This window comes from Hermetia illucens, chromosome 4 (assembly GCF_905115235.1).
Source record: "Hermetia illucens chromosome 4, iHerIll2.2.curated.20191125, whole genome shotgun sequence".
In the NCBI taxonomy this organism is placed as follows: Eukaryota; Metazoa; Arthropoda; class Insecta; order Diptera; family Stratiomyidae; genus Hermetia; species Hermetia illucens.
The window spans coordinates 169,864,590-169,877,138 of NC_051852.1; the positions used below are offsets into that span (position 1 = coordinate 169,864,590).

At 46.0% G+C, this 12,549-nt stretch overlaps 1 protein-coding gene across 1 annotated transcript in view; it reads right to left on the reverse strand.

Annotated features, from left to right (window-relative positions):
* Positions 1–2,259, reverse strand: part of LOC119655708 — a 69,708-nt gene extending 67,449 nt beyond the window's left edge. Inside the window, exon 1 of the mRNA XM_038061729.1 lies at positions 1,651–2,259. Coding sequence (XP_037917657.1) covers positions 1,651–1,702 — 52 coding nt within the window. The 5' untranslated portion in view covers positions 1,703–2,259. The remainder of the gene's footprint in view (positions 1–1,650) is intronic.
* Between the last annotated feature and the right edge of the window lie 10,290 nt (positions 2,260–12,549).

The following is a 12,549-nucleotide window of genomic DNA, read 5'->3' on the forward strand; positions in this document are numbered from 1 at the left end:
ATTGACTATGATCGATAGATTTACGAGATGGCCTGAAGCGGTTCCGATACGATCAATTACGGCAGATGTTCTCGCAGACGCATTCTACACCAACTGGATTTCACGATTTGGAGCACCTACTATATTAACATCGGACCAAGGATCCCAGTTCGAATCCTTGATCTTCCAGTCGCTGACGCACTTAGTGGGTTGCAAAAAGATTCGAACCACTGCATACCATCCTGCTTCTAACGGATTGATTGAGAGATGGCACCGATCGATGAAAGCAGCTATTATGTGCCACAACAACCGTGAATGGGTCGAAGTGTTGCCAACGGTTTTGCTCGGTCTTCGTACAAGCGTTAAGGAGGATATTGGCGCAACAGCTGCTGAGCTAGTCTATGGGACAACGATTCGCATTCCTGGAGAGTTCTTTCTTGACGAGGAAATGCCTCCCAATCCGAAATTTTTCGTTGAGAAATTTCGTCACCATATGACGCAAGTTCGTGCAACGCCAATCTCTCGACATGATAGAAGGAAGGTGTTCGTCCACAAGAATCTTTCTACATGCTCACACGTGTTCGTGCGGATTGATCGAGTGAAGAGGCCGCTAGAGCATCCGTACGAAGGACCATATAAGGTGTTAGAAAGACTTTCCGACAACGTTTTTAAAATGGAAATTCAGGGCAAAGCAACAAATATCAGCGTCGAGCGACTAAAACCTGCCTATTTCGAAGTAACATCTGATCCAACGGAAGCAGCCCAACGACCAATAAGTTTGGCTCCCAAAACGTACTATATGTAGGACCAAAAGCGAAACCAGCGAGTGAGAGGCGAGTAATATTCGATACGTAGTTTTCCAGCCGTTAATCGTCAAAACTACTCAGGAGAAAGCAGTGTAGCGACATGGTAATGACATGACAGCACCAACATGGCAACGCCTTTCAACAGCTGATATGCTCAACAAAGTAACGTCACTATATGGATCGGCAAGGATATAAATTCGACGCCATCCGACTCTTTTACACACTCTTTCTCTCGACCTTCTCGGTGTTTGTTGAATAAATGGGTAGAACCTAAAAAACATACTTTTTCACGTTTCTACAAGATATGTTTAAGTGTTGCCATCTATTGACAAAAGACGACATTACTTTTTCCCCAACCTAATATACAAGCGAAGAGTATACACAATAACAATACATGAATAGCCCTTATTGCTGAGAAACCAGGGTAGACCCATACTGTTCGCAGTGAAATTGGATATAATTTTTCTTGAATCCAATCTAATTATAAATTTATTACCTATCTTACATTAGAGCCATTCCAAAAGTACAAGTAATGACGTAAACAATTAGATTTATGTAGAAAAGTTTGTTGGGAATACAATCCAATCTTCCGCAACAGGCTCTTTCAGATACTCGTTATTGAGGCTTGAGTTATTACAAATACGAGTACACCTACTTATGTGCCCAGTTTGTGTATCTAGTTTGAAATGCACAGATCTGCTGTTTGCGAATATTTGAATTCCATCAAAACACTTGAGAATGTGACCGACTTAGATACCGATCATTGGCATCGTCCAAGATCATATGGTCCACCTACGGAATTGCAAGAACTCCCAACCCCCCAACCAACCCCAAATTGCCAAAATTATCCGGCGGACATAATTACCTTGCGTGAAGAGTCCAATATAGAGAATTATCCAAAAACCGAGCCTTTTCATCTTCTTTTATTTCACTTGATTGTTTACTCTTTAGATAATAAGTAGAATGTAGTCTGGATTTAATAAGATCTAATTTTAGATAGACTTGATCGATTTTATTGGCTTATTGATTAGAGATCGCATAGGAATCTGGGAAGTCTTTTAATTCTTTTCCGAACTCAGAAAATTTATGTTAATTTTTTCCAGAGATTTCCGTTTATTAAATAGATACTATCATCAATTGAGTTAGATTTAAAGCATATTTTCTAAGTGTAAAATTAGGAGTTAAAATTCACACTTCTCGTCACTCCACTTAGCACTATCACTTCGCGAAAAATTATTCCGAGCGGATTTCTAAGATGCTAGCGAAGCCAAAGCTGGCTAAGAACTGTTGCACTGCAATCTTGGGGAAAAAGATTTTAGCGGTAGTAACATATCTTTTTGTTCGTATCTGAGATGTTGAATCTTGGGACTGCAGATCACATCATGTGGTTAGTGCGTTGGAGAGTTGCAAATGATCGCGTAAAATTCTCGACCATTTCATTAAGCGATCGCCAATGACGCGATAACAATCGCACGAATATTCCCCGTGATGTTGTTGTTGATGCGACTTATCAAATGGGTTCGATCATTGCAGCTGCCGAGCGGCAGAGACACTGTCGGCGACAAAAGTAGGCGTGCAATGGGTTAATGTCGTCCGGATAAATGCATTTGCATGTGCAACTTTGCGTGTTTCACAAGGCACGAGTAGCAATTGAAAGGCGAATCCAAAGATTTGAACTCTGAATTAAAGATTTTCTTGCGTGGTTTGTAAATTGAGAAGATAGTATTGATGTAATATAAGTATTCGAAGGAAGAATTTTTCAAGGCTACTTACGATGGACTAACAACTACCTTTTTGAGTTTAGCTGTTAGTTTGCATTAAGAATTATCTGTTGCGAAAGGCATTGCTCATTTTGTTTCCCATAATTAACACATACAAACAAAAACTTATTAAAATCGGTCTGTCTGTTTTTTGGCGTTGAAAGATGGAAAGGTTCAAAACCTACCGCTAGCTCATAATATGCGTTTATGTGAGAATTTTACTCACTTAAACCACGTCCTTCTCCTTCGTTTACCCTGCGGGATTGCCATTTTGGAATTACGTCATGGGGCAGAATCAGTAACGAATTGCGCTCGTATTTCCCTCCGAAGCTTCTTCTTCCTCAGCAGGTTGTGGATCGCGTTCATTGATTTTTCTCGTCCAACCTATTTCAGAAGGTAGCATGTGGTCCACGATATTTTCGGGTGACATCTGCCCTCTGGCGTTAATTTCCACCTCAGCTCTGAGGGCAGTGTACCTCGGACAGTTAAAAATAACATGCTCCGCTTCGATAAAGATGCTCCACAGCGATAAAAGTATGCATGTCCGCTTAGGAATTGAGTTATGTCGCAGCTAACTTCACCGTGCCTTCGTTTGATCCATCTTGAGACATCTGGAATAACCGTACGAGTCCACCGTCGTTTGGTTGAAACATTCTATCTTTTTCATCATCATCAACGGCGCGACAACCGGTATCCGGTCTAGGCCTGCCTTAATAAGGAACTCCAGACATCCCGGTTTTGTGCCGAGGTCCACCAATTCGATATCCCTAAAAGCTGTCTGGTGTCCTGACCTACGCTATCGCTCCATCTTAGGTAGGGTCTGCGTCGTCTTCTTTTTCTACTATAGATATTGCCCTTATAGACTTTCCGGGCTGGATCATCCTCATCCATACGGATTAAGTGACCCGCCCACCGTAACCTATTGAGCCGGATTTTATCCACAACCGGACGGTCATGGTATCGCTTATAGATTTCGTCATTGTGTAGGCTACGGAATCGTCCATCCTCATGTAGGGGGCCAAAAATTCTTCGGAGGATTCTTCTCTCGAACGCGGCCAAGAGTTCGCAATTTTCTTGCTAAGAACCCAAGTTTCCGAGGAATACATGAGGACTGGCAAGATCATAGTCTTGTACAGTAAGAGCTTTGACCCTATGGTGAGACGTTTCGAGCGGAACAGTCTTTGTAAGCTGAAATAGGCTCTCTTGGCTGACAACAACCGTGCGCGGATTTCATCATCGTAGTTGTTATCGGTTGTGATTTCCGACCCTAGAGGAGAAATTGTCAACGGTCTCAAAGTTGTATTCTCCTATCCTTATTCTTCTTCCTGTTTGTGTTTGACCAGTGCGGTTTGATGTTGTTGGTTGATTCAGTGCTGACATTGCCACCATATATTTTGTCTTGCCTTCATTGATGTGCAGCCCAAGATCTCGCGCCGGCTGCTCGATCTGGATGAAGGCAGTTTGTACGTCTCGGGTGGTTCTTCCCATGATGTCGATGTCGTCAGCATAGGCCAGTAGTTGGGTGGACTTGAAGAGGATCGTACCTCTTGCATTCACCTCAGCATCACGGATCACTTTCTCGAGGGCCAGGTTAAAGAGGACGCATGATAGGGCATCTCCTTGTGGTAGACCGTTGTTCATGTCGAATGGTCTTGAGAGTGATCCTGCTGCTTTTATCTGGCTTCGCACATTGGTCAGGGTCAGCCTAGTCAGTCTTATTAATTTCGTCGGGATACCGAATTCTCTCATGGCCGTGTACAGTTTTACCCTGGCTATGCTATCATAGGCGGCTTTAAAGTCGATGAACAGATGGTGCAACTGTTGTCCATATTCCAACAGTTTTTTCCATCGCTTGCCGCAGAGAGAAAATCTGATCTGTTGCTGATTTGCCTGGAGTGAAGCCTCTTTGGTATGGGCCAATGATGTTCTGGGCGTATGGGGCTATCCGGCCTAGCAAGATAGTGGAGAATATCTTATAGATGGTACTCAGTAACGTGATACCTCTATAATTGCTGCACTGTGTGATATCTCCCTTTTTATGTATGAGACAGATAATGCCTCGAGAAAAACATCGATGTGGCCATACTAAGTGAACCATACCGAAACCGCGGTGGTAGCGTTTGGGTCAGGGACCAAACGGGCCAAGCAGCGCTGTGGACTTGTGGAGAACAAGCCTTCCAGGAAATAATGGAGCACCCGGAGGAGGGCTTCATTAGAGCGAAGGTGAAGGGCATCCACATCTACAGCTGCAATGCTCCACCCAGCGCTACACTCGTCGAGTATGAGTGGATGCTTGCTGCTCTTGTTTTGAATGCAAGAGGACGTTGGCCGATCATAATAGGAGGCGATTTCAATGCGTGGGCTCTTGAATGGGGCAGCCGGATAACTAATGTGAGGGGACGTGTTCTCCTCGAAGCATTCGCGGAGCTGGACGTGGTACTGGCGAATGTTGGGTCTTCGTACACTTTCCGGAGAAGGGGCCTGGGGTCTATAGTGGACCTGACATACGTGAATGCCACTTTAGCCAGTAGAATCGCTTGGCATGTCGGTGAGGACTATACTCACAGCGACTACCAGGCAATCTGCATAGAGATCAAGGGCGGATTGAACTCGAAAAAGAGTTTTCGCAGAATGCCGGGTGGTTTGCTTGGCTGGACAGTGAAAGCTTTCGAGGGGGACACGTTTTCCGCGGTGCTCAAATCCGACATATCCCTGAACGGTACGGCTGGAGAGAAAGCCACCCAGATCACTCGATGGGTGACGGAAGCATGCGATGCTACTATGCCCAGAAGGCGATTGCTCCCCAGGAGGCAACCCAACTACTGGTGGAACAACGAAATCGCAAGTTTGCGAGCCGCATGTTTTCGGGCAAGGAGGCTTTGCCAGAGGCTCAGGTAAAAACCCGGTGGCGACGGTCGACAGGAGGCACACAAGCAATTGCGTGGCCGCCTAAAGGAAGCCATTCGGAGGAGCAAAAAGAACTGCTTCAAACAGCTGTGCGACTATGCCGACATAAACTTTTGGGGCGAAGCTTACAGAGTAGTGATGAAAAGGCTGCGGAAATCACCCCAGGTGACCTCTCCGCGCCTCCTGAAACAGATTGTTACCACTCTGTTCCCTCACCACGAAAATAGGGCAAGGCAAATTTTTGTCCAGCTAAATGACGGCATAATACCGCATGTAATTGTGGAGGAGCTGCGGGAAATATGTGGTAGATTCGGTGACAACAAGGCCCCGGGTTTGGATGGCATCCCCAACCGAGCTTTGAAACTGGCAGTGAAGACTAGGCCCGACCTTTTCGCCAACACCTTCAAGGCGTGCCTAAAAGAAGGACTATTCCCTGCCCAGTGGAAAACGCAAAAGTTGGTGTTGCTTCCGAAGCCTGGCAAGCAACCTGGAAACCCAGCGTCGTATCGTCCTATCTGCCTGAGATAGATCTGAGTCATCTACAACAGACTCCTGTCCATCGTCGAAGCCAGCAATGGTTGGTCGGAACGCCAGTTTGGTTTCCGACGCGCCCACTCTAGGGTGGACGCAATTGGCATGGTGGTAAACCTGGCAAAAGGTGCACTGATTTCTGGCGGCTGCTGCACCGTGGTCGCGTTGGATGTCAAAAACGCATTCAACTCGGCCAACTGGAATAGAATTAAAGGGGCGTTGGCTGACATAGATGTACCCGGATACTTGGCGAATTTGGTGGAAAACGACCTCTCAGAGAGGACTCTCTGGTACGGGACGGATGAGGGCCACAAAGAGTACATTGTCACAGCCGGGGTCCCACAGGGATCGGTACTTGGTCCCCTGTTGTGGAATATCATGTATAATGGGGTGCTTGCTCTTCCCGTCCCAGAGGGGACTACGATTGTCGGCTTTGCTGATGACCTAGCTGTGGTTGTTGCAGCAAAACACCCAGAAGATGTGGAGGTTTACGCAACGGAAACAGTGAGAGCGGTAAAGTCCTGGCTAGAAAAGGCCGGGCTGACCTTGGCGGACGCGAAAACGCAAGCGGTCTTGATAACGAAACGCAGGAAAAATAGTACTGTAAAAGTGGAGGTCGGTGGACATACGGTCGTATCAAAGCCGGCTATCAAATACCTGGGGGTAATAATTGACACCAAATTGAGTTTTAGGGAGCACCTAGAGTATGCATGCCAAAAGGCAGCCAGTGCCACCACGGCACTTGCAAAAATGTTGCCAAACATTGGTGGGCCGAAACATTGCCGGAGGTTGGTGCTAGCCGGAGTGGTGCGCTTCATCCTGCTCTACTCGTCGCCTGTGTGGGCAAAGGCGCTTGCAAACTCTCAGAGACGGAAGCAGGTGAACTCGGTTTACCGGCGGATGGCTTTGAGGGTTTGCAGTGCTTTTAGAACTACATCAGATGAGGCAGTATTGGTGGTGGCAGGCATGATCCCAGTTGACATTCTGACCAAAGAAATGAGTGTCCTGTACAATGCAAGACATATGGAGGGGCATGCACAGCGTCGAAATACGGCAAGGTCAGAGTCGTTTGATCTCTGGCAACCGGATGGGACGAGTCTGCGAAAGATCGGTGGACGCACAGGCTCATTCCCAACATTAGGGTGTAGCTTGAGCGAAAACATGGGGATACCAACTACCACATTACCCAGTTCCTCACAGGACACGGTGGTTGCTTCAGGCAGTATCTGCACCGCTTTGGGTTGGATGATTTTCCGAACTGTCCCAGATGCGATGGCATACCGGAGGATCCAGAGCATGTGATGTTTCACTGCCCACGATTTGCGATGGAGAGAAGGAGTTTAAACCAGGTGCTGGGCAGGAGCGGGACCCCGGAGAGTTTGGTTACTGAGATGCTGGAGTCCGAGGAGAAGTGGCTTGCGGTTAGCTCCGCAATCATCCAAATGCAGGAGGAGTTGCTGAAAGAACAAAGAAGGAGGAAGGCTGCAAATAGGAGAAGGATGAGTGCCTAAGAGCAAACCTACCCCGCGAAGTAATACCTCAATGGTGGTCCCGCGGGGCTGGGGCTGGAGAGACGGGGGGTGGTTTTTAGTGGGTGTGAATCCCACACGCGCCCGCTGTTGTTCCGCCGTTCGAGGGGCGGAGCTGCGGCGGACGTGTCTTTCTAAGATTTTCCACCTCCGTGTACGCACAAAAAAAAAAGATAATGCCTCGTTGCCGATAGTCAGGCATTGATTCGCTGTCCCATACCTGCAGCACAAGTTGATGAACCACTTGGTGTAACTGGTCGCCTCCATATTTACCCAATTCGGCTGTAATTCCATCAGCTCCTGGCGACTTATGATTTTTAAGCTGAAGAATTGCATGGACTGTTTCTCCTATACTTGGTGGTGGCAGTATTTGTCCGTCGTCTTCAGTTAGTGGGACCTTCAACTCGCCGATGTTCTGGTTGTTCAGTAGCTCATCAAAGTACTCAAAACATCACTCCAATATCTCCATTTTGTCGGAAATCAGATTTCCCTCTTTGTCTCGGCAGGATAAGCATCGAGGTGTATAAGGCTTCATCCTGCTGGCTTGTTAGTAGAACTTGCGCGTCTGGTGCGGTTGCTCCCTATACTTTTCTAGTTCATAGACTTTTTGGTTCTCCCAACCTTCCTTTTTCCGTCTGTGAAGTCGCTTTTACGCTCGACGGAGTTTGTGATAAGTCCGCACCTATGGCTAAAGGTGGACGTGAGTCTCGGACTGCGCGGAACGTTTTCGTGGCGATTCGGCGTATTATCGGATCCCTGTTGTTCCCGAAGACTTTCTGAAGACGGCTATCCGCACATCTTTTGGGCTCTTCGAGTTCACAGGATGTTTTTCGGCTGACACTGCGCAGATTTTCTAGAGGTTCATCCACTCGATCTTGCGAAACTTTTTTTTCGTTTAAAACATTTTAAGATCTCCGCCTTGGGATAATTGTTCTTGCATGTCTGCGGTGGATTTTGAAGTATTTCGGCGATCTTACGATTAGGAACTTGGCCGAGAGCAGAGACAATTTTTTGGCCATTCAGGAAAGCGGGAGATGAATTGAAAATAGCTATTAATTGTGCTGGAAAATAACTTAAACTTAATGCAGGAAGTACCTCGGGTTGACTCTTGACTCAAAGATGAGCTTTTCTGAGCAAATCCAAGCAGCAGCGAACAAGGCTGCGGGTGGAGTTTCAGCGTTAAGTAGGTTAATGGCAAACATTGGGGGTCCTACGTCTAGTTGGCGACGTCTCCTGATGAGCTCAACGCAGTCTGCCCTGCTCTACGGCGCAGAGGTATGAGCTGGCGCTCTTAACAAGGAGGTATATCGTAAACGCCTCGCGCAAGTGCAGAGACGGGAAGCTTTACGGGTGGCGTCTGCGTACCGCACTGTCTCTGAACCGGCCGTGATGGTGATCGCGGGAGTTATCCCCATTGCCCTTCTTGCTAGGGAGCGTCAGGTCATATACAAGCGCAAGGGAGATGAGCCAAGGGAGGTGGTTGCTCGTGAAGAACGGCAACACACTCTAGACGAGTGGCAGCTCTCTTGGCAAAATGAAACTAGAGGCAGATGGACTGCGCGGCTCATCGGCAACTTAGGTGCGTGGCTGAATCGGAAGCATGGTGACACTGACTATTTCCTTACCCAATTTTTAAGTGGGCATGGAAGTTTTCAGTCTTACCTGCACAAGATTGGAAAGGCGCGTTCTCCGGATTGTGTGTTTTGCAATGGAGTTGTGGACGATGCCCACCACATTTTTTTTTCTTGTGGAAGGTGGGATTGGGTTCGTCAGCAGCTCTTTTTACACAAAGGGGATCCCTCTCCAGATAACATTGTCGAAGAGATGCTGAGGACTGCTGACAGCTGGAACCGTGTTTCCCATTACGTTCGGGCTCTTCTCGTTGCTAAGAAGAGAACTCGACCGGTGGAGGAGCCGGATGGCAGGGGGCTCCTTGAACTGACAGTTCCCTTCCCCCTCTCCCCTCCCGTTGGTGAAAGGAATTCCCTGATTTGAAGGCTCCGCAAGGTGGGAGAGTTCGGGGACTGGCCCGAAGTAATGTGACAAACGGTTCCAGGCTAGCTCTCTGACGATGGGGAGGTGTTTAGTTGGTAGTCCGACGACGTACCGAATCGGGAGTCCAACACTGTGTACGTAAGTGCATTCACCTACCCTACCCCAAAAAAGAAAAAAAAATGTAGGATAATATTGAGTCTTTAACCAAATTCATTAAGATCTTGACATCAACCATTTATCTTAAATCTGAATTATATCTTGTGGTGTTTTTACATCGTAACAAGACAAAATGTTAGCTTAGGAGCTGACATTCAGCTTCAGTACTCCAATGACATAAATTTCAATCTATTCAATACGCACTCGCCCTCGTATTTGTTCCAATCGACCGGAGTATTATCACATTTTCACACTGTTGTCATTAAATGCAAATCGACATTGCATCAACTAGATCACATATAGTGCATTATATGTGGCGTTAGGTCTTTATTCTGCGGCGAAATATACATATTTGTGTATGCACATGTACTAATCTATGAAACTTTCTTGTTCATATGAGATACATCTGTTCATGGACCAATGCAATCGTATTGTTCCCTAGAAGAAGTGATCTCTGTAAACGCAGTTCCTATAAGTGTGGACGAGTATATAGAGACATCTATTCAAGATGCATCCATTAAGATTTATTATAAGTTAAATTATAGCTTTTATTACTGCAAGTGCAGTTGACTAAGCGCGTACGTATATGAAGATAATTTACTGTTCCTAATCCTACCAATATGTTTGGTAAAGGGTGAGTGCGGTTTGCTATCAACATTTTATAGTTAGAAATGTTTGGACCAAGGGACATTATCCTCATTGCAAGGGGACAGGAAGAATAGGTTCGGTGTTTGTATGAACCATGAAATTTATGGTCTTTCATAAGAAAAGCGTAATTTATTATCTGTTTGATTTTATTGGTGAGTATTGGGTTGATCTTGAAGATCCACGTGGATCATTTTATAGTATCTGCAGAGCGAGTATAGCGAGTAGCGAGTAGCCGTTAAGCACTCCATCCACGTTTAGTTTGGTGTGCCAGTTACGCCGGAAGAGCCCTAAATGCACCGGCCCCTAGTTGAACTGAAAGTACCATCCATGTACGGGTAAGCCGCACCATCATTAGTTAAACTCTGGACGTGGCAGGCCTTGAGATGAGAGTTTGAGATATTTTTGTGTGTTAGCATTGATAAAAAATCTTTATTAGCGATAAAGATACCCATAAAATTCTCGCTCGCAGCCTAAACCAACATGAACTTGCTAAGCAAATATATCTGGCCGGTTGGCCGTACCATTTTTCATTCGATCATCGCCCCTCTGAACAGTCAAAACTGACAGACTAACTGCATCCTATCCACGTTGCGGCCGCCGGTCAAATGAGGAGCCTTCAGGCTTAGCTGACAGGCCGAACTGAAAGTGGAGGGCGGGCTTTAAGGTAAAATTTGTCTTAGATGATATTCAGATAATGAATATTGAAATCAAAGATAAATTCTTGTGGCTTTATTGACGAAGTTGGTTGTAGGCTTCGTTAAAAAAGAGGATGGTAAACCAAAAAAATAAAATTCCTGAAAACTATCTGGAAATGCTAACATACCTGAGAAAAAGTACAATGGATGCTACCTCGAGATAACGGGGATGAACAGATTGTATTGGATGAGTGACGAAACATGCAATGATCGCTTCCGAAATGAGGACATTCGCGACTCAGATGGGATTTTACCCATTGTGGAAAAGTTGGGAGAGGGATGTGATTTGATTGTGATTGACGTAGACGAGAACTCATTAGCTAAGATTAGCCTCGAGCTGGCCCCGCTTGTGAATGGGACAAAGATTAAAGAACACGATGAAGGCTGACTAAGATTGGCTTGAACATCAAAGTCAAATGATGATGAAATGCGCGCACGGTTGTTGTCAGCCAACAGAGCCTATATCAGCTTACAAAAACTGTTCCGCTCGAAACGTCTCACCATAGGGTCAAAGCTCTTAGTGTACAAGACTATGATCTTGCCAGTCCTCATGTATTCCTCGGAAACTTGGGTTCTTAGCAAGAAAAATTGCGAACTCTTGGCCGCGTTCGAGAGAAGAATCCTCCGAAGAATTTTTGGCCCCCTACATGAGGATGGACGATTCCATAGCCTACACAATGACGAAATCTATGAGCGATACCATGACCGTCCGGTTGTGGATAAAATCCGGCTCAATAGGTTACGGTGGGCGGGTCACTTAATCCGTATGGATGAGGATGATCCCACCCGGAAAGTCTATAAGGGCAATATCTATGGTAGACAAAGAAGTCGAGGCAGACCCTGTCTAAGATGGAGCGATGGCGTAGGCCAGGACGCCAGACAGCTTTTAGGGATATCGAATTGGTGGACCTCGGCGCAAAAACGGGATGTCTGAAGTTCCTTATTAAGGCAGGCCTAGACCGGGTACCGGTTGTTGCGCCATTGATGATGATAATGATGATGATCAAAGTCAAAAATGCCGATTGAAACAACGATGGCTTCATACGTTAGTGGATGATTTGGGAGTCTCTCAATTCCACCTGGATGAAGCCAAAAACCGAGAAAATGAGAAAATTCAATTCAAACAAATCGACCCTACTGCCAAACGTGGAAAAAAGCAAAAGAAGACGAATAAATGAATGAAGCTCAAGACGGTGCGATGGGCGAGTCGGTTGAGCGTTTTTTAAGTTTTTTTATTCATGATAGTGTCTTACGCTAATACATAATTGGTTACTTCTACAATACAATAGCACATTCCATGACTTGTGCTTAGCCTCGATGTACCCCTACCAAGCAGGGAGAATCATATAGGGTTTAAGGGTTTAAGTGCTTCGCTCACTATTTGGCAGGGCCTTAGGAAGTTGGCCAATGGGAAGGTGCTACCCTGTTGGTAGAGTTGCCGGATTAGTGGATTTGGATGATTCTCCGTTCTTTCGAAGAACCGTTCCACCAAGTTGAGAAGGAATTCTCGCCCGCCGATATACTTCGGCATTTCTTCCAACCT